An 18,644-nucleotide genomic window follows, 5' to 3' on the forward strand; every position below is an offset into this window, starting at 1 on the left:
GTTAGATACACTGAATTTAAATACTTTAAGGAATGTCTAATCGATCTATGTTTAACCTAAGCATATACATATTTAATAAATCATAGTATTATAAACATTATCTTTTGATCCATTTGTGATATCACTTCAAAGATTATGGTTGATAACTAAGAAGTACTAGGTATCTAGGTAATAGTGTTTAATGGAATTGTTTATATAAATTACGAAATAACTCGAAAAGAATAAACATCGTTAACAATCATCGCTTCACCTAATTACTTAACTGGTTTTTATAAACTAGAGTTTTCGAATACTTGCACCAGCTTTTTAAAATATAAGGCGTCATCCTAGTTGTCCTATTTTTTATAATTATACCTTCTGAATAAATTAAATCATTAAAATATATCTACAGTGTTATGTACTGCAGTACAAATTGGTGTTATGTTTTTCAATACAGAGTGAGTTTTTTACCTAATTTTATCGCACCGTTTCTCACTAAATATTATACATGATGTTACAAAAAGGCGTTGCGCGTATTTCCAACAGTCACACAGCAAATGTTATTTAGTTAGTTACTCCTTCCGGCTTATACCACTTTTGCAACATCCTGTATTATCATCAGCTATTACAGTAAATACATATCTAATCTGCATCTCAATCGAACTCTTACGCAATAACATAACCCTTCTTTTAGCTTCCGTTTTATATTTTCGAATCTTATGACATACATCTACTCATATAATAGAATAATATATTTATGTATCCACAAGACAAATTTTATAAACTGTCATCATATACAAACTGTAGACTTTTTAGTCCGAAACAAACATCAGTGAATTAAAAACTCGATGCTTTTCCTAAACTACCAATCAATATCAGTCTCACTAGTGACAAACTCTAGTTCAGCTCCAGTATTTGTCACCGACACGATAAGAAAAAAAAAGAATTCTGGCGAATCACACACCACATTTTTCTTTTTAATTTTACTTTTTCTTCAAACTCCAAAGAGGATCTAAGAAGTTCAATGGATCCTTCATGTCTCCACTGGTGAGGCCGGGCGCTTGTTTCATCTCTTCGAATGATTCTCTCGAGAACTTCAGCTTGGATTCTTTCTTTTCCTCCTTGGTGGTGGAAGATACCATAGACAGGATTGATGCTCCGGATGGCACCGATACTGCTTCGCCGTTGAATGATGTGGTCCCTATAAAGAGGGCAGGGTTAGAAAGTGATGGTAGGTGAAGATCAAGAAGTCAATGGGATAACAGTTTAAAATAGAATGGATTGACAGTGAAGAGTCACTGTTAGCCACAGCTTTACCGACTACCAAGGGCGTAGTGAGGGTTGTGAAGTTTTGATTTCTCGCATACAAGTGGCGCCTCTAGCGGAAACTATCTTTAACCTTTTGACATTTAAATGGCTGAAGAAAACAGTGACTTTTTTGGTTTTTTATAAACTATTAAAACCTGTAATAAAACGACAGAAGAGAGAGAACTTCTAGAGAAGGGTAAGCACCAGCTTCACCATACTCTGATAGATGATAACTATTAACACTGTATTAGTCGTTGACTTTGACACATCTGTCAAGAATTGATAACATTACAATGTAACAGGGGTGTCAATGATCTAACAGACTATGGTGAAACTAGTCATAACTTTGTGTTATTGAAATCTGATTCTAAACCCAACTAACCAGAGCACAGAACGCCCTGCACGTAGAACAGCGCGGTGCGGTACGCGTCGGCCAGGTACCGGGGGTCTTCTAGAACGTTCGTCCGGTGGCGGTAGAGGTTAGCGCAGCCGGCTTCTATCATGTCTGTAAGGATACAATATATTTAATATAGGGCATGCAATACCGCAATACCGGTATTCGTAATACCGGTATTAGGGACCAAATTCACGCTTTTTTCAATACCGGTATTGATAGTTAGTACCGGTATTGAAGTAATACCGGAATCGGACTTTTTTAGGCTATAATGAAGCGATTAAGATATAGTATTCCTATGTACTGTGAAAGCGCACTTGTTTCCAACCGTTTGATGCAGTTTTCGGCCGTTTGATACTACTGTTGTCCATGCGTAAACGGACATTGGATGTAAAAATAATAATTTATTGTAAAATTTAAACTCTAATACTCAATTCTCGTAAAAATTTATTACAAAAAACTGAATTTCATTGCCTTTTCTCGTTTTATTTTGACCTATACGACCTTTAATCCCAATATATGCCATTTATTACAAGGAAATCTAATACCGGTATTAATACCGGGATCCCGGTATTGAGTAGCAATACCGGAACTCAATACCGGTATTGAAAATAGTTCCGGTATTGCATGCCCTAATTTTAATATCTCAAAAAAAGAATAAATTGTTCTTTGACAGAGAGGGGCAGTTCAATAGCTAAAACTTCCTATAACTTTTCTATGAATAAGGGGGTTACAATACAGGCATACAAGAGGTTTTACACGACGATATCTGAAATATTATTTTCGAATTCGAGCACGGGGTAAATTCACATTTACGATGCATTCTTTCCCGATCGGACATACATATTGTTGCTTCCACGCAATCTTCCCAGCGATCCGGATTCGTCACAAAGGAAACAGGAATACCTACGTAAAATCAGGAATGCGTCAAAGAAGGCATATCCACATTCATCACGTCATCTTCGAGCTACGTAGGATGAATGTTGATTGCGATGTTTTATAAAGGTCCCTTATGGCTGGAGCCACGTAGCTTAACACAGACACAGTTCAATCTTAAAACTCCCCTCTTTTTCTTCCACCCACAACTGACATAATAAGTAATCAGTTATTCGGCACTCTAATTTATATCTTTAGCTAGGTAGCTACAGGCACACAATATCAACACAAAAACTCATGACACCTCTTTTATTAAATCGAAGTAAAAAAAAGCCAACTCACCGCACAAGTTCATCTGTCCCGCTCGCACCTGGCACATGACCATGCACAGCAGCGCCGCCAGCGCACTGCGGCCGCCGCCGGAACTGCAGTGGATCCAACATGGCGACAGCTGGTTGCTGAGGCGACCCTCGTAGGTTAGTGAGAGAACCTTGTCCGTTAGCAGGACTAGCGGCGAGCAGACGATTCTGTGGAATGGGGGAGGATGAAACGAAATGGCGGTCATTTGCGTTATAGCGACACATGTTTTAGTCACGTTTTGCAATGTAAGCTTTTTGGTAACTTCCAGTAGCAAACAATGCGCAGACGCTAGTCGTCTTGCGCCCGTCACTTAGATAACACACTTGAAAAATGTTATTTGTAAATGAAGTTTGGGCGCAAGAAATGACTGCGTACGTCATTTATCATCAACCCCATAGTCACCCCGCAGTAATAACTTCAACACTGGTGACCCGACGTGATTAATCGGGGCTCTGAGCGCTATTTTGCAAATTCCACCGGCGCCTCATGCCTCATCTCCATTGGGACCTATTATTTGTAAAATATAGTATGAGCCCTATGACATTTGCTTGTTAGATGCCAGGCATGAGGTTAATATAGTTTGTTTTCACTTTAAAACTTCTTCTTCTTCTTCTTGTCGTGTCGATGGCAACTGTCACACTTCCGCGGCCCAGTGGACCGTCACGTCGAACTTTAAATTAAACAATCGGTATACTCACTTAGAAGGAAACACGTTGATCTGAAAGTGCGTGACGCCGACGGCGCTGCCTCCGCTGGACACGGTCAGCCGTCGCTCGGTCCAGTGCACCGAGCACGTCGCCTCGTCTAGCGTCACTCTGACGTCTCCGGGCAGCTCTAGGGCTTGCCCCTTGGCTGGCCAGTAGGAGTGGCCTTGCATCTGTGGGGGAGATTGGTGGGGTTATGGCGTGAGAAATAGGTACATTTTTGTATGGGGTTTTAACACTGAAGAGTCAATCTATCCCCTTCCCTTCGGACCGCGCTTGCGATAGACGTGTAATTTGCTGTCGCGTTTCGCTCCTAAATTTTAAAATTTAAATAAATTCTAACAAGTAAACTCAGTGAATAGCGTGCTTTGTCCAGTTTATCAAGCTCCTCAATATCAGAATCGCCACCTGTGCGCTGAGACCAACGTATACTGGTTGAGATAAGGTGCGACACTGATACCACATAAACTGCGAACTTGGACGTTCATCGTAACTACCATTCATAATGCCTCTCACTCACTCGCCCTCAAAATCGGGATCAGACACAAATCTCCTCGGTAAGGATAAGGATACCAACCAAGATTTTTTGCATACCATATCAACACGAAGCAAACGCAAACGCACCGATGAAGATCTAGCCGCGACTATTGAAAATGAGTTAAAATCATTTAAAACTGAAATAATGGCTATGCTTACAACTTGGAAGCAAGAAGATGATTACAAACAAAATCAAAGGGACGAGATACTTAAGGAGATAAAAAATTCTACACAGGAATTAGAAAAATCGATGGACTTCATATCGTCACAATATGAAGAAATGTCAATAAAAATCAACGGACTAGAACAAAAAACCAAAATGCAGGATGAAATGATTTCCACCCTCAGATCTGAGATTGAGAATCTACACCGTGAATCTAAGAAGTCATATCTGGAGATCCGAAATGTACCAGCAGAGACCAATGAAACAAAGCAAATACTTACCACATCCGTTGTCACCCTATGCAAGACAATAAACGTTGAAGTTTCTCCAGCCGATATACGGGATATTTACAGGATTCCAGGAAAGCGCGACGCCAACAAACCCGTGATTGTAGAGCTCTCAACCAAAGAAAAGAAGCTAAGCATCCTCAAAACATCAAAAATCTACAATATGCAACATAAAACTTCAAAACTGAATGCTTCTCACCTGGGTTTCAAACAAACATCTCCTATATATTTGTCCGACCATTTAACTCCCTATGCAAACCGACTTTTCTTCTTGGCTCGTGACTTAACTAAGTCTAATCTCTACAAATACAGCTGGTCATCAATGGGCAAGGTATTTATAAAGAAAAGTGATGATACCCCAGCAATATTGATCAAAAACGAAGAACAACTACTAGAACTAAAGTCAAAGTGACTATCTGTCTGCATTCCTAGTAAATTTTTCGTATTCATTACTCTTTTATATTGCATGTTACAACTAAGTGAACTAGCTCTTTCTTCTTGTTATTTACTATGTCTAGAAATAAGGAATACTATCTATCCAAACTCCAACTACCAACAATTGACCAACACACCCAAACCAATACAATTTCTACCCAGCCAAATTGCTATAAAGTTATGCCCTTATTGCACCTCTGCTTATCATCACCACTACGAAGTAGTTACTCTACTTATTTAATTAATACAAATGGTTGATATTATTTCTATTCAAGATGAAATAGACTCTTTCAGTGTATCCGATAGTTTTTTGTTAGACCCAGAGGAATACTCAAAAACTTGTAGAGGCACCACATCATTAAAGATTATGACACAAAACATACGGAGCATTAACGCTAATCTCGACTCTTTCTGCTTACTTCTTAAAAGAACAAAAGTTGACATTGATATTTTGGTACTAACAGAGTGCTGGCTTGATGCTATCAAACCAATTCCGCAAATACGCGGCTACAATTCATTCGCTACTTCGAATCTCCTGAACCAGAACGACGGCATAGTCATCTACGTAAGAGACAATATAACATGCACAGTAGATGAACCAGTATGCGATGAAACTAATTGCCTTACTGTCAAGATCAAAGAGGATACTGCTATAGTAGCAATTTACAGGTCACCATCATTCTCAAATACCGATAAGTTCCTAAGCTCTATTGATGTGGTGTTAACATCTATGAAATCTTTTACGAATATATTCTTCATCGGCGACGTAAATATCGACATAAAACCCAATAATCTAGATCGTTCTTCTAATAGTTACCTTAATCTTATGGCAGAACATGGACTGCTGCCCGCTCATACGTATCCAACAAGGGAGGATAACTGCCTTGACCATATTAATTTAAAATCACAATTTCGTGCTCAAACCTATGTTCTGAAAACCCAAGTAACAGACCATAGACCAGTCACAATTTCACTTGACTGTATTAAACAGAATGAAAACACATCCGTTAACACATTACGCAATAAAATAAACTACCCTAAAGCCATTTCCTTCCTTGAAACATCAGATCTTGAACCAATTCTTAGCTTTAATGATCCAAATAAAGCCGCAGACCTATTGGTAAACAAAATTACAAGAGCTCTAGTTGAAAATACGTCAACGCTTCATATCCCAAGACGATATCGGGTGTTCAAACCCTGGATGACAACGGGTTTACTAAAGTGTACAAAAACCAGAGACAAACTACACGCTAAAACCAAACAACAACCTGGAAATCAAATCGTTAGTTTAACATACCGCAGATATCGGAACTTTTGCAACAGTCTATTAAAAAAACTAAAAACATCATATGAAAAGATAGAATTAGAAAAAGCAGCCAATAATCCTAAAAAAACATGGAATATCATCAAGGACATAACTCATCTTAAACAATATAAAAAACCACCAACAGAATTACTTAAATCTAACGCAACTGATGAAATTAATGCAATAAATGAAGTGAATGCGTACTTCTCTGACATAGGCCAATCACTAGCAAAACAAATATTACAAAACCATGATATAACTAGGGATTCCGGTATCCCTAAACATATACATACTAGATCATTTGTCTTACTAGACACTGATGATAATGAAGTCCATAAAGTCATCAACAACCTAAAATCTGATTCAGCCGCTGGATTAGATGGTATTGCTATAAAATTTATTAAAATGACTAAACATATTATTATTCCTTACCTTACACACATATTTAATATGTGCTTCAAAAATGGGGTCTTCCCTGACCTGTTCAAAAAGTCACTTATTCACCCAATACATAAGGGAGGGAATAGAGATGTTGTCGGAAATTATAGGCCAATCTCAGTCCTGCCGGCTCTGTCTAAAATACTAGAAAAACTTATGAACTCGCGTCTAACAAACTATCTTGAAAAAGAAAATCTGATCTCCAATTCACAGTTTGGATTCAGAGCCGGCAGATCTACAGAAGACGCGGTTTCCAGTCTAACTGAGTACATTGTTGACCTACTTGACAATAAAAGGAAGTGTATAGGTATATTCTTAGACTTGGCAAAGGCCTTCGACACCGTCTCTATTCCTATCCTCTTATCCAAAATGGAAAATATTGGAATTCGTGGCCAATCTCTTGAAATCTTTAGCGACTACTTAACTAACCGTACCCAAAGAGTAAAAATAGGTAATCTTACATCATCTGATCTACCGGTGACTTTCGGAGTGCCACAAGGCAGTGTTTTAGGTCCAAGCCTCTTCCTCATATACATCAATGAACTGTGCCTACATACACCGGTTAATGGCAGAATATTTTCCTTCGCCGACGACACAGCGTTAGTATACGAGGGAGAGACTTGGATGGAAGCTCGAAACAATGCCGAAACCGGACTTCAAAAGGTAATGATATGGCTCCAAAATAATTTGCTCTCACTAAATCTGACTAAAACCAAATACATGTCATTCTCCATAAGGTCACCAAATTTACACGAAATGTCTATAAAAGCCCACTCTTGCAATTTTCCTAACACATCTACTTGCAACTGTACTCAGCTAGCCAAAGTTTCATCCATCAAATATCTAGGTGTGATTCTCGATGATAGACTATCATGGTCCTATCATTTAGACTATGTCACTACACGCACACGTAAACTAATATATCTTTTTAAAAAACTTCGTCACATTGCGTCACCTAAGTTAAAGAAAACATTATATCTTGCTATGGGCCAATCTATTTTATCGTATTGTATCTCAGTATGGGGTGGTGCATGTAAAACAAAAATATTAAAATTAGAGCGAGCTCAGCGTTCTCTACTGAAAGTTCTATATTTAAAACCCTACAGGTTTCCCACCTTTTCCCTTTTATCTGAAATCGAGGTGTTATCTATAAGACAACTTTTTATAGAAAAAATCATTTTAATCTACCATAGAAAAATTCCATTTGATCCTAACATTTACAAAAATAAACGACGTAACGATCTTATCTGTAAACCCCCCAAAGTCAGAACGGACTTTGCCAGACGCCACTCTAAATTTATTGCCCCGTACTTGTACAAAAAAATAAATCGCATTCTTAAATTATATACAAAAACTACCCATCAATGTAAGATAGATATTAGAAACTGGCTTATGACGTATGACTACGCCAATACCGAATCCCTTTTGGTTATTACTGTTTGAATTGACAAAACTTAACACAAGTCTAAACTTTATGTGGTCTTACGATTCACTAACCTGCTACAAAAGTATTAACTTACCTTACCACCATAGCTATAAGTGTCAAATTCATAATAGCAAATATGAATCATGTATCATACACTTGTTTCACACTTACCCACCTCAACGCTAACATTATATTGGTTGAACTTGTATTACGTTCTTGTACCTAACTTATCTTTTAAATGATATCGCTGGTTAAAAAAAATGTACGTAAATTATTATACCTATTTCATATAAAATTGTAAAATTGGTAGTTTCTAGCTATACCTAAGTAAATTTACTCGTAATTATAATATATGTAACTCTGCATGTTATCTGAAGGGAGGCGCCGAGTGCCATAGTACAGGGCTTTCCTAGTTTGGTTACTCGGCGTGTCTTATTATACTTATTAAATAAAATAAAGTTACGATACACCTAATTACAGTAAGCCTAATGCGAGTATATAAATTAAGTATTTATAATAGCCTACCTTAGCTTACTAAGATAAAAATGTTAAGTTAAGTAAGTTACACAATAAATTTCTTTAATCTATGTTTATTTAGGTACTTGTAATCTTCACTTCACCCCTTCGTACTGGTCAACCCCAACGAACAACGATTGTTGGTTCTTCGGTAGGTATGACCGGACTTCGGAGTCTCGCTTGACGTATCACCTATTCCCTAATCCCTAATACGTCTAGCGCACCCTGAGCAGTCAGCGACTGATGCTAATCCTCTCACCAGCATGGCAAACACAAGTCTAGCTCTAAACACGATAAGAAGATTACTATACTCACCTCAATCTCTGTAAGCAGACACACAACGCAGGTGATCTTGTTCTCTAGAACCGCTTTCCAGAATATGTTCACATCACTCTCGTCGGGACATTTGGAGATCACTAGTGGAATGCACCAGGAAGCTAGTTGCTGTAACAAAAAAACATAGTTTACTTAGGGGCCGTCCATTAATCACGTGAGGTAGTTTTTCTCATTTTTTGACCCCCCCCTCCCCCCTGGTGATATTTGGTGAGGTTTGGGACTACCCCCCCCTCCCCCTGCCTGGATCACGTGTATTTTTTTGGAAGTCTATGTAAAGGCTATTTTTGTCTAGAAAAAATATAAGCCATACTACAAATCGTTAAAATTTTTGCGCCGTTCAAAATTTCGGTTCAGAAATACCTATCGCTTTTTTACAAAAAATTAATACACGTGATGTCTAACGAGACCCCCCCCTTCCCCCTCGTGATGTTTCGTGAGGTTTTCCGTACCTCCTCCCCCCCCTTTTGAGCCTCACGTGATTAATGGACGGCCCCTTACTCATGTCATGTTATGTTAGTATGGCAAAACAGCTCCAAAAATTTTACATAGAAATCAAAATAGCCTTAAGTGTTTGTTACGTTTGGACGCATACTTCTAGACTTTGATTCTCGTTACAGGGAATATTGAATAACTATGGAACCGCAAATTCAAGTCATTTATAGCCTTGGGTTTAAAAACTACATAACTAAGTATAAGTATAAGCATAGAAAAATAAAACAGCATAGCAAAACTTGAACAAACCACATATTTTTTCCCCAAAATTATAATAATATTACCTTATAATACGAAGCGTTGATGTAAGCGTGCGAGTTAGACTTCAATTTAAGTCTGGAGTCATCATAGGGCACAACCTCAGTCACTATGTTCCCTTGAGTGTGTTGTATAGCCGCACGCTTAGACCGTGACATGTTCTCCTTTGTCTAGAAAAATAAGTATTACGATTAATAAAGCTACCGTTTTGAGTACTTTGCAATATACTTCAATGTATATAAGTTTAGATAAGATTCCGCTCTTTACAATCAACTTGAAAACCACTTCAGCTAAGAATCATTATAAAGTTATCATAACTAAATACATATTACATAATCAGGTAATTTACCTGAACATCCTGAAAACTCTTCCATTTAGACTCCAGTAAGCTCAACCCACCCCCCACTTTACTCGACAAAGAATCTACCAACTTTTGCAGACTTTTCACATCCTCCGTGAATTTATTCAGTAGACTCGGATCCGAAAACAGATCCATTTTCGCAGGCCGCTCTATAACTTCTTCCTTCTTCACTGGCTTTGGAATGTTCTCGAATTTAGGAGTTACAACGGCTTTTTTTATTGCGTTTTCGGATATCTGTGGTACTTTTATTTCTGGCATTAGTGGTTTGTATTCTACGGAGAAATCTATGTCTGATAGCAGGTCTAAGGTGGAGGTTTTTGATACGGATTCTTCTGGAGCCGGTTTTTCAGCTGGTGTTGGCTTTTCTTCTGATTTAGGAGTTATTGGTGGTTCTTGATGGTTGCTAGTTGGATTTTGAGGAGGACCTGGTTGGTTTTCATAGTAACTTTGCTTTTGATTGTTAGATTCTGGCACTTGATAATTAGTCGGTGTATTTTCATTGTTACCTGGTGTTTGGTAGTGACTAGTGGAAGGGTGGTAGTTTTCCGAAGGATTTTGGTAGTTTTGTGAAGGACTTTGATAGTTATCAGTAGGAGATTGATAGTTACCAGGAGTTTGGCTGTTATCAGGTACATTTTGGTAGTTTTGAATACCTTGATAACTTTGAGTAGACGTTTGTTCTGCACTCTGGTTTTGATTAAAATTAGGAGCCTGAGACACATTCTGAGTCGGTGAGGATACTGCAAGGCAAAATAAAAAGCAGTGTTAGATTCATAATTATTTATTCAGCTACAAATTGAGTTAGTTACATACAAAATGCAATACGGTTAATTACAAGTCCGTCAATATATACATACGTTTTGATTTAACTACATACATATAAATCTCAGTCACCAATTGATATAATTTATACATTAGGCAAGCAATGATTCCTAGAACTTACCCTGATTATTACTGTATGTTACAGAAGAGTCCACTCCCTGTCCTGATTGCATGTAAGTCGACTGATTCATATTGGCCCCATAGTTGGTGTTGACTGTTTGTGAATTTGGGACCACTTCATTTGGCTGCATAGTCTGGTACCCGTAAGGGTTATTGTAGTATATTTGGTTGTTCGGTTGCTGTGCCCGCATTTGAGGCGGCTCTCCCGAAGGCGACTGTACTGTTTCATGTGTCCCAGCACTGGTATAAACTCCTTGAGCGGCCCAATTAGGATCTTGACCTGTCTGAGGGTCTATATTTCCTTGCACGGAGTTGTTATATGAAACAAACGAGCTTTGCGACCCATAGTTGTATTCGAAGTTGCCAGTCGACGCGTTGTGAGTATACCCCGGGTGGTTTTGGTACATCTGAGTGTAGTTAGCACTCACTTGCGTATTATACTGAGAGTTTGGGTCGTTGGGTACGGATTGTGGGACATTGGCATCAGTATAGTTGGCCACAGAAGTTGTGTCGTATTGTGGCACTGTAGGTTGGTAGTAATTCGAGGTGAGCGCTTGGCCAGTCGTGTGGGACTTTATCGGTCTATCGTAAGCTTCTAACTGTCCCAAAGCTGCGCTGTCAGGGACTGTATACTCGGGAGGTAGATTAGTTGGGACAACACTAGAAATACTAGAGGTAGAAGTGTACATAGAAGCATTATCAGCGTTGGTATACACAGGATATGCGGCTGTGTTGGGGTCGTATTCTGATGTTGACGAATAGCTATACGCCGGGTCTACCGGATTGCTTTGGTAAGCGGTGCTAGTGCCTGGATTGACCCCTTGTTGGTTGAAGGTTTTGTTTTCAGGAACAGTTTGGTCTAAGGTCCCATATGGGTAGTTTGTCGCACCATATTCAGAAGGCACTTGGGAAGTCACCAATGTGGTGGCGGAATTAGGCTGAGGGTTGGTATACGTTGCCATGTTAGGGGTGTTCACTTGAGGGTAATTAACATTGTAGAAAGTATTCGCGTATTCAGAATTGTAAGGGTTTGGCTCCTGTTTGGGCATAGACACTTGCATGTTTGCAAAGTTCATGGCGAGATCTGTTTGTTGGGCGTAGGGAACCGATGGCACTTCAGGTATAGACGGCGCATGCGCTTGTACAGTCGCAGCCGGCACCCCATACGGATCATAGCCGTATTGGCTGGTATTAGGGACGACATTCGTCTGGCTAACGTTGCCGGATTGGTACGAAGCGTTTTGTGAGTCAGTACAGGCTGTGTTGCTCTCTTGAGCGTTCATGTTTGTGTAATAGGGGTTGTATGTCGCTTGGGGATTAGACATTTGGGCGGAATACTGGGAAGGAGTGTAAGGTGTATTATACCCATAGCCATCAACCTCAATCTTTGGTACTTCAGCGACGCTCTTCGCTGGATAAGCGTAGCTATTCGGAACGGCGTAAGAGCTTTCGCTCGGCTGGTATTGGTTCGCGTAAGGATTGTATGGGTTCGTGTTTTGCGGGACAACGTAACCGTCTGGGTATTTCATTTGAGGCGCCTCGGTAGGTGCTGGAAAAAAGACGTCTTTGTAATATAAGCTCTGTGCTGTTATCTACAGGAGTGTTTTGGTGTAAATAAAGTTATTTACCTTCAGATCCTAACGGTGCAGGTCTCACTGATGTCGGGTATATAGATTCAGGGTAGTAGGTGTCACTGGGAACTTCTGGTTGACCTACAAAAATAAATAAAAATAATATTTGCATATCTTTCAGCACGCTAAGCACCCACGACATTCCTATAGCATCTGGTAGATTTGATGTGGAAGGCCGTGGACAGAGTGTGGTGGACCTTCTTAGCTGATGGCCTATGTCCAGAGCAGAGGACGATTGACTAATGGTATTCTTTGTAACGTGGGCCCATGCAAATAGCATAGAACTACATTTAATATTTCTGTAAAAAATATTATGTGTTTAATGTTTGTTTATACCTAAATGAACTTACCCGGTGGAGTGACGTTTCTGGCGTACCCGCGGCTCTTCATGTAAGGCAAGTAGTCCTTCAGCGTGAGCTTGGGGGTAGCCGCGGGGTCTCCCACGCTCGCGGCGTCGCGCCCCACGTCCGCGCTCTTGGCGGAGGATGCTAGTGACGCTGTGAATAATAAAAAATTATAAGTACATTAGAGTTCATTTATGTCAGCCGAATGCACCCGGACCGGTGGGCAAAAATTATAAGCGAGTGGGTGCCGAGCGACGGGCGAAGGCGGATATGGCGGGACGACCTGGACAGATTTTTGCAGGAATGGCGTCAGGAGGTCGACAACACAGACGTGTGGAATAAGCATGGGGTAAACCCAGCAGTGGGACACAGAGTTGGTTATGTCGGACAATGTCCATTCGATAGTGGCTACTTACCGGCCATTGACACGGTTTTCGAGATCATTTGATGTGTATAAGTTTATAAAAGTTTATGTATAAACGTGTATGTGTAAATTTATTTATTAAAGTGTATGTATGTAGTGACCTGTGCCCTGCGCCCGCTCCTCGGCCTGCACCTGGCACGTGCCCCGCAGCCGCGCCGCCAGCGCCGTGGCGCTGTGAGACAGCCGCGTGTAGAACTCGATGCCCTTGTGGCATTTAGCGAGGAGTTCTTCGTAGGTGTCGTACGAGGTGATCAGGGCTGGAATGGAGAGGTTTGGGTTAATATCATGAGATTCGGAAGGTTTGAAGTACTTAGTAGAAATTAAATGGGCAATATTCTTATTGGGGCAATTTTGTGCCGGACTATTTATGGTGTTCAGAGAACTGCCAAGGACTTTCTAGTGAGCTGAATAAGTCACCCAGTATTTTTATTATTGTAACTATATAAATATACTAGCTGTGCCCGCGCGCTTCGCTTCGCCTTAAAAAGTTTTCCCGTGGGAATACCGGGATAAAAAGTAGCCTATGTTCTTTCCCAGGGTCTAGACCGTATGTATACCAAATTTCATTCAAATCCGTTCAGTAGTTTTGGCGTGAAAGAGTAACAGACAGACAGACAGACAGACAGACAGACAGACAGACACAGTTACTTTCGCATTTATAATATTAGTAAGGATAATCAACTTGGTACGCGTGGATTCGGGAACCATCCGACAACACGGATAATATATCTTTTCATAAATCGGCTTATGAATGTTCTGAATAATAAATAATTAAACACTAACCATTGATCAGCCCCTCTCGTTTACGGAGCACTTCAGACAGCAGTCTCCTGGACTCTCCATACGAGGCGTATAGAGATGTAAGCCTGTTGATGATGTTCTCTTGTGCGGCAAAGTTCTGCTCGATTATCTTCACCTGTGGAAGAAACATTATGGATATGTTATGATTTTACACAGAAAATGTGTAGAAGCTATCACTCCTTTGTGTTTCTTCTTCCTAGCCTTATCCATATTATGTGTGTGTCATACGCTCATTCACTCTTCACTCTAACATGTAAACTTCGATTCGAAGTAGCTTTGCTGTATTTTCTACCGAAACTATTCAAGAAAGATATATTTTAAACAACTTTTCTGTCAATATTTTTCCAAATAAACTTCTCGCTTTCAAGTATGTGTTTACCCGGTACACTAGCATCGTGTTACCATCCCAACGCATATCGAATAGTGATCTCAAGACCTTCTGTTGATGATGATACTAACCTTATCCGTATGCTTCTCAATAGCCTGTTGAAACAGTTGCGTGTGCGGCGTGCTCTGAGCCAACAGCGTCCCGGTGATATCATCAGCATTCAAGTCTTCCCTCAGTTGCTGTATGAGGGTAGACCGTTGTGACTGCATCTCCTTGGCTTTGCTGACAACGCGACGCATTTCTAGCATCGTGTCGCGGTCGAGGCCCTCTGAAGGTGGAATGGAGAGTAAAAGTAAGATAAGAGGAGAATAATCGGGACTATTTATGGGAATGGCGAATAGTTAATGGAGAGAGGATGAAAAGTAGATCACACATAGTGTTCGAAAGTAAATACATTGTTGTTGTTATTTACGTAAGTTCATTAAAACTAATGAAACCATCGGAAAAGCCCCTTTTCCAAGTATTTTAGTTAGGGAAAAATGACTTTAGAACAGACAAAAGGGGACTGCAGAATCATAGCTTCAGAAACCTATTTCTGCCTTCCGAAAAATTCTAGTACACTCACCAATATTATCAATGCTCGGTATCTTGGCCTCAAGCTCATCCAGCGGTTGAGCCAACAGCCTCAAGTTGGCAATATGCAGCGTCATGGCCTTGTGGAGCACCTGGTTGCTCTCGTTGGTTCTCGAGTGGGCTTCCTGGTACTTGTTGAACTCTCTAGAAAGTTCAGTTTGAACTATTGAGGGCGGGCGCGGCCCGATGACTTTTTGGTACTCTTTCTCTTTGGCTGCTTCTTCCTGTAAGAGGGTTTCGATGTTATGGTATAAATAACGATGATAATGAAAGTATAAATGATTACTTATACACTAAATCCTTAATAAAAGTCATATATTTAAGTTTTGATGTCTCTCTCAAACCATACATGTAGCTATGCATTAAATTATACGTATAATACTGAAACTCTACAAAGACCGAAAATGGTAAGATGCTTGATTTACCATACATTTTGTGAAAATAAATAAATAACTACCTGAATCATGGTTTTGCATTCCGACAATGTGTTTTCCACATCGCTGATTATCTCCGCGAGGTTGTTCATCGAGTCTACGAGGGACTGGATAATTTCTGTTTTAGCATTCATGGCGGCGCATCTGTCTACTATTTCTTGTGGTATCCTGTAAAACATAATTTCACACATATGATCAAAGATAAAGATAAAAATTATTTATTCGGTGACCAGCACCACACACCAAAAATACATAAGGAAACAACAAATAAAACAAAAGAACTTATATGACTAAACTTATAAGTCGGTACTTAAAATTACACATAATAGGCATACAATTGATAACGGTGTGTGTTGTCCAGCACCGAAAAGGCCCGCGCCTCAGCTTGCACCGCTTTATGTGAGGTGGCATCCACCCACCTGACGCGGCACTGATTTTCATCATTGTTGCTCATTCGCCCAAGTAAAACATAAACAAGTCTGTTAGGTAAAAGTTGTAAGTTTCATAGGATTAAAATGTAGTGTGATCCAAATCTTCTGAATTTTTTTTCCAATAGTATCAATTACCCATTTTCATAATGTATTAGATTTATCAACTAAATAAACAATCTTATGAATCACACAAAGTCACTATTCGTCACATCATACATCCAAAGATAAAATTTATCTCTGCATAATGCCAATGGCTGATAAAGTTTACACATTTACTTTTATTCTACCTTAACTTTACTAAAACATCATACTGTAAACAAGAACATCAGTCTTCCCTCAAAATATATTCTACAAGACCAATGAACTTTCCTCTTGACCAACAAGAAGAAAAGAAAGGTTATTGACGTTATTGTACAGACACTGCCAATGAGTCATGCTAACAACTAACAATTATCATCACATCATCTAAGCGTAAAACTTTTCTACAATCTGAGAAGGCACTAACTCCTGACATACAGATTCTCCTAGTTTAGGAGTTACGGCGACACCTTTTAGGATATGTTTTTTATTTTTCAATAAAATATTTATTTTATATTTAGTTGGCAACATGCGATCCGCGCTAGGATAACCATAAGCAGTTCATTTGGTTCTTTATGATTGGAATAAAGTTATGATTCACAATAAAGTTACGTTTATGTTACTACAAACCTTTGTTCCGCATCCAGGACATCTAGCTGGTCTAGCTGCAGAGATGACATGAACTCCATGATCTCGGTGTTCTTTGACTCAGCCTGGTTCACGACTTGTCGGAGCAACTTCGCCTTCTCCTCGGAGTAGAGGGAGGACGCCTCGTGGGCCACCATCGGGATGAGCCGAGAGAATATGTCTGGACCTGACACCTGAAAGAGATTATGGGGAGATAAAATTAAGCTTACAACAGGCTGTGTGCTTATTTAATCTGTAAAACCTGCATTTAGCATCAATAAAAGTGGTATAACTTCGAATAAGTCTTACCTCTGGATCATTGAAGTTGATTGGTATTCCTTTCACCAAACAAACAGGCTTCAGATCAATAAGGAAGTCTTTATCTGGCACCTCCTCATGGTAAATAAACTCATTCTCATTCTTAGCCGCTTTCCTCTTTCCTTCTACCACATCATTCGTGAATGTCAAAGCCTCATTGGTCACCTTTACTGGTTCAATGTATTTGGCCAACTTTCTCGCTTCACCAAGCTTGTGGACTGCTAGTTGGTAGAAGGCTACCCTCTCCCCCATCTTCTGTTGTTCCTCAGCATTCATTCCCTGATACAAGCAGACAATACAGCCGATGTATGAGTTCCTGAATGAGAGGTGGCGGTGCCAGTAGTTGTACAGTTTGGTTCCGATGATTTCGTGAATGTTGTCTGTGCCAGTTGAAGGCCCGAGTATGGCTAGTGAGTTTTTGTAGAATGCCCTCACTTGGTTTGCAACAGCACCTATAATTAAAAAGAAACATTTAGTATTACATTATTTTATAACATGAAAAGGATACAGACAAAGACATAGTAGTAGTGTCAGTAAGCAATGAATAGAATTCTGATAAAAAATACATACCAATAACACTAGGCTTCTTTGTATCTTGGATACTCTTCTCCAAAATGCACTCTTGGCCCTGAGCGAAGCAGATCTCCTGCAGCAGGCGCACAATGTCCGGAGACACGTCCATGCCCTGCGGCTGCGGGTAGTGTTCCATCAGGTACTGAAACGCCCAAGCCGCCTTCTGGTAGTGAGTGCAAGCCAGCTTCAGGCTATCTCCGGAGGTGCGAGGTTCAGAGGCCGCTAACTGAGTGTGCAGCGCCCCAATGTTGTACAGAATACAAGCCATTTCAAATCTTATGTCCGCCGACGTGCAGTTCATATTGGCGTAAAGATCTTTCCTGCAATTGGTTATTGATTAGGAGAAGCCATACAAAGAAACTGTTCATTGGTAAGTTTTATGGTGAAATACTAACCACACGAAGTTTACGGAGGCTGGTTGGCCTTTAGCCATGGGGAATCGGCTCTGCATGGCGCGTAGCTGGCAGAAGTATCTGACGAGGGCGGCGAGCCCGGACGCATCCGTAGCGGGCCGCACCGCCGCCGACCGTAGCCCCTCCAGCTGATGCAACTCATTGCCGTAGTTATCAGGATCCTCTCTATACGCCTCCGCTATATACTGAAATACAACATCAAGAATACATCATCGCGAAAACAAAGAAATGCAAGAAGTTAAAGAAGCTTATCGAAAAGATTAGAAGACCTATTTACCTGTTTCAGTTTTGGTCCAAAATGTGTAGTTTCGGGACTCACTTTCAGCTCGAAGCTGATCATGAGCATCTTAGGAACAGCCTCCATGGTTTTCTCACGTTATTTATCACTTTTATATCGTAGAAATTTATAAAAACACTTTGATTTCATTACAAATTAGTTTGGCTGTCATCATTTTTGTTTGGATTGTTTTTTTTTTCGCTGAGGTTGTGAA

General features: G+C 40.0%; 1 protein-coding gene across 1 annotated transcript; it reads right to left on the minus strand.

The window, feature by feature from the left end:
• Positions 1–559: 559 nt before the first annotated feature.
• On the minus strand, positions 560–18,630 carry LOC105389401 (tyrosine-protein phosphatase non-receptor type 23). The gene is made up of 20 exons (XM_038121010.2): positions 18,431–18,630; positions 18,136–18,338; positions 17,738–18,060; positions 17,159–17,619; positions 16,853–17,043; positions 15,737–15,881; positions 15,272–15,503; positions 14,778–14,974; positions 14,301–14,433; positions 13,619–13,774; positions 13,100–13,246; positions 12,747–12,830; positions 11,120–12,667; positions 10,165–10,916; positions 9,842–9,985; positions 9,045–9,173; positions 3,616–3,794; positions 2,900–3,084; positions 1,670–1,792; positions 560–1,180 (listed from the first exon to the last, which is right to left on the minus strand). The coding sequence occupies exons 1-20, from the start codon at positions 18,515–18,517 to the stop codon at positions 963–965; spliced, it is 5,637 nt and encodes a 1,878-aa protein (XP_037976938.2). The 5' UTR covers positions 18,518–18,630; the 3' UTR covers positions 560–962.
• Between the last annotated feature and the right edge of the window lie 14 nt (positions 18,631–18,644).

Source organism: Plutella xylostella, chromosome 4 (genome assembly GCF_932276165.1).
Source record: "Plutella xylostella chromosome 4, ilPluXylo3.1, whole genome shotgun sequence".
In the NCBI taxonomy this organism is placed as follows: domain Eukaryota; kingdom Metazoa; phylum Arthropoda; class Insecta; order Lepidoptera; family Plutellidae; genus Plutella; species Plutella xylostella.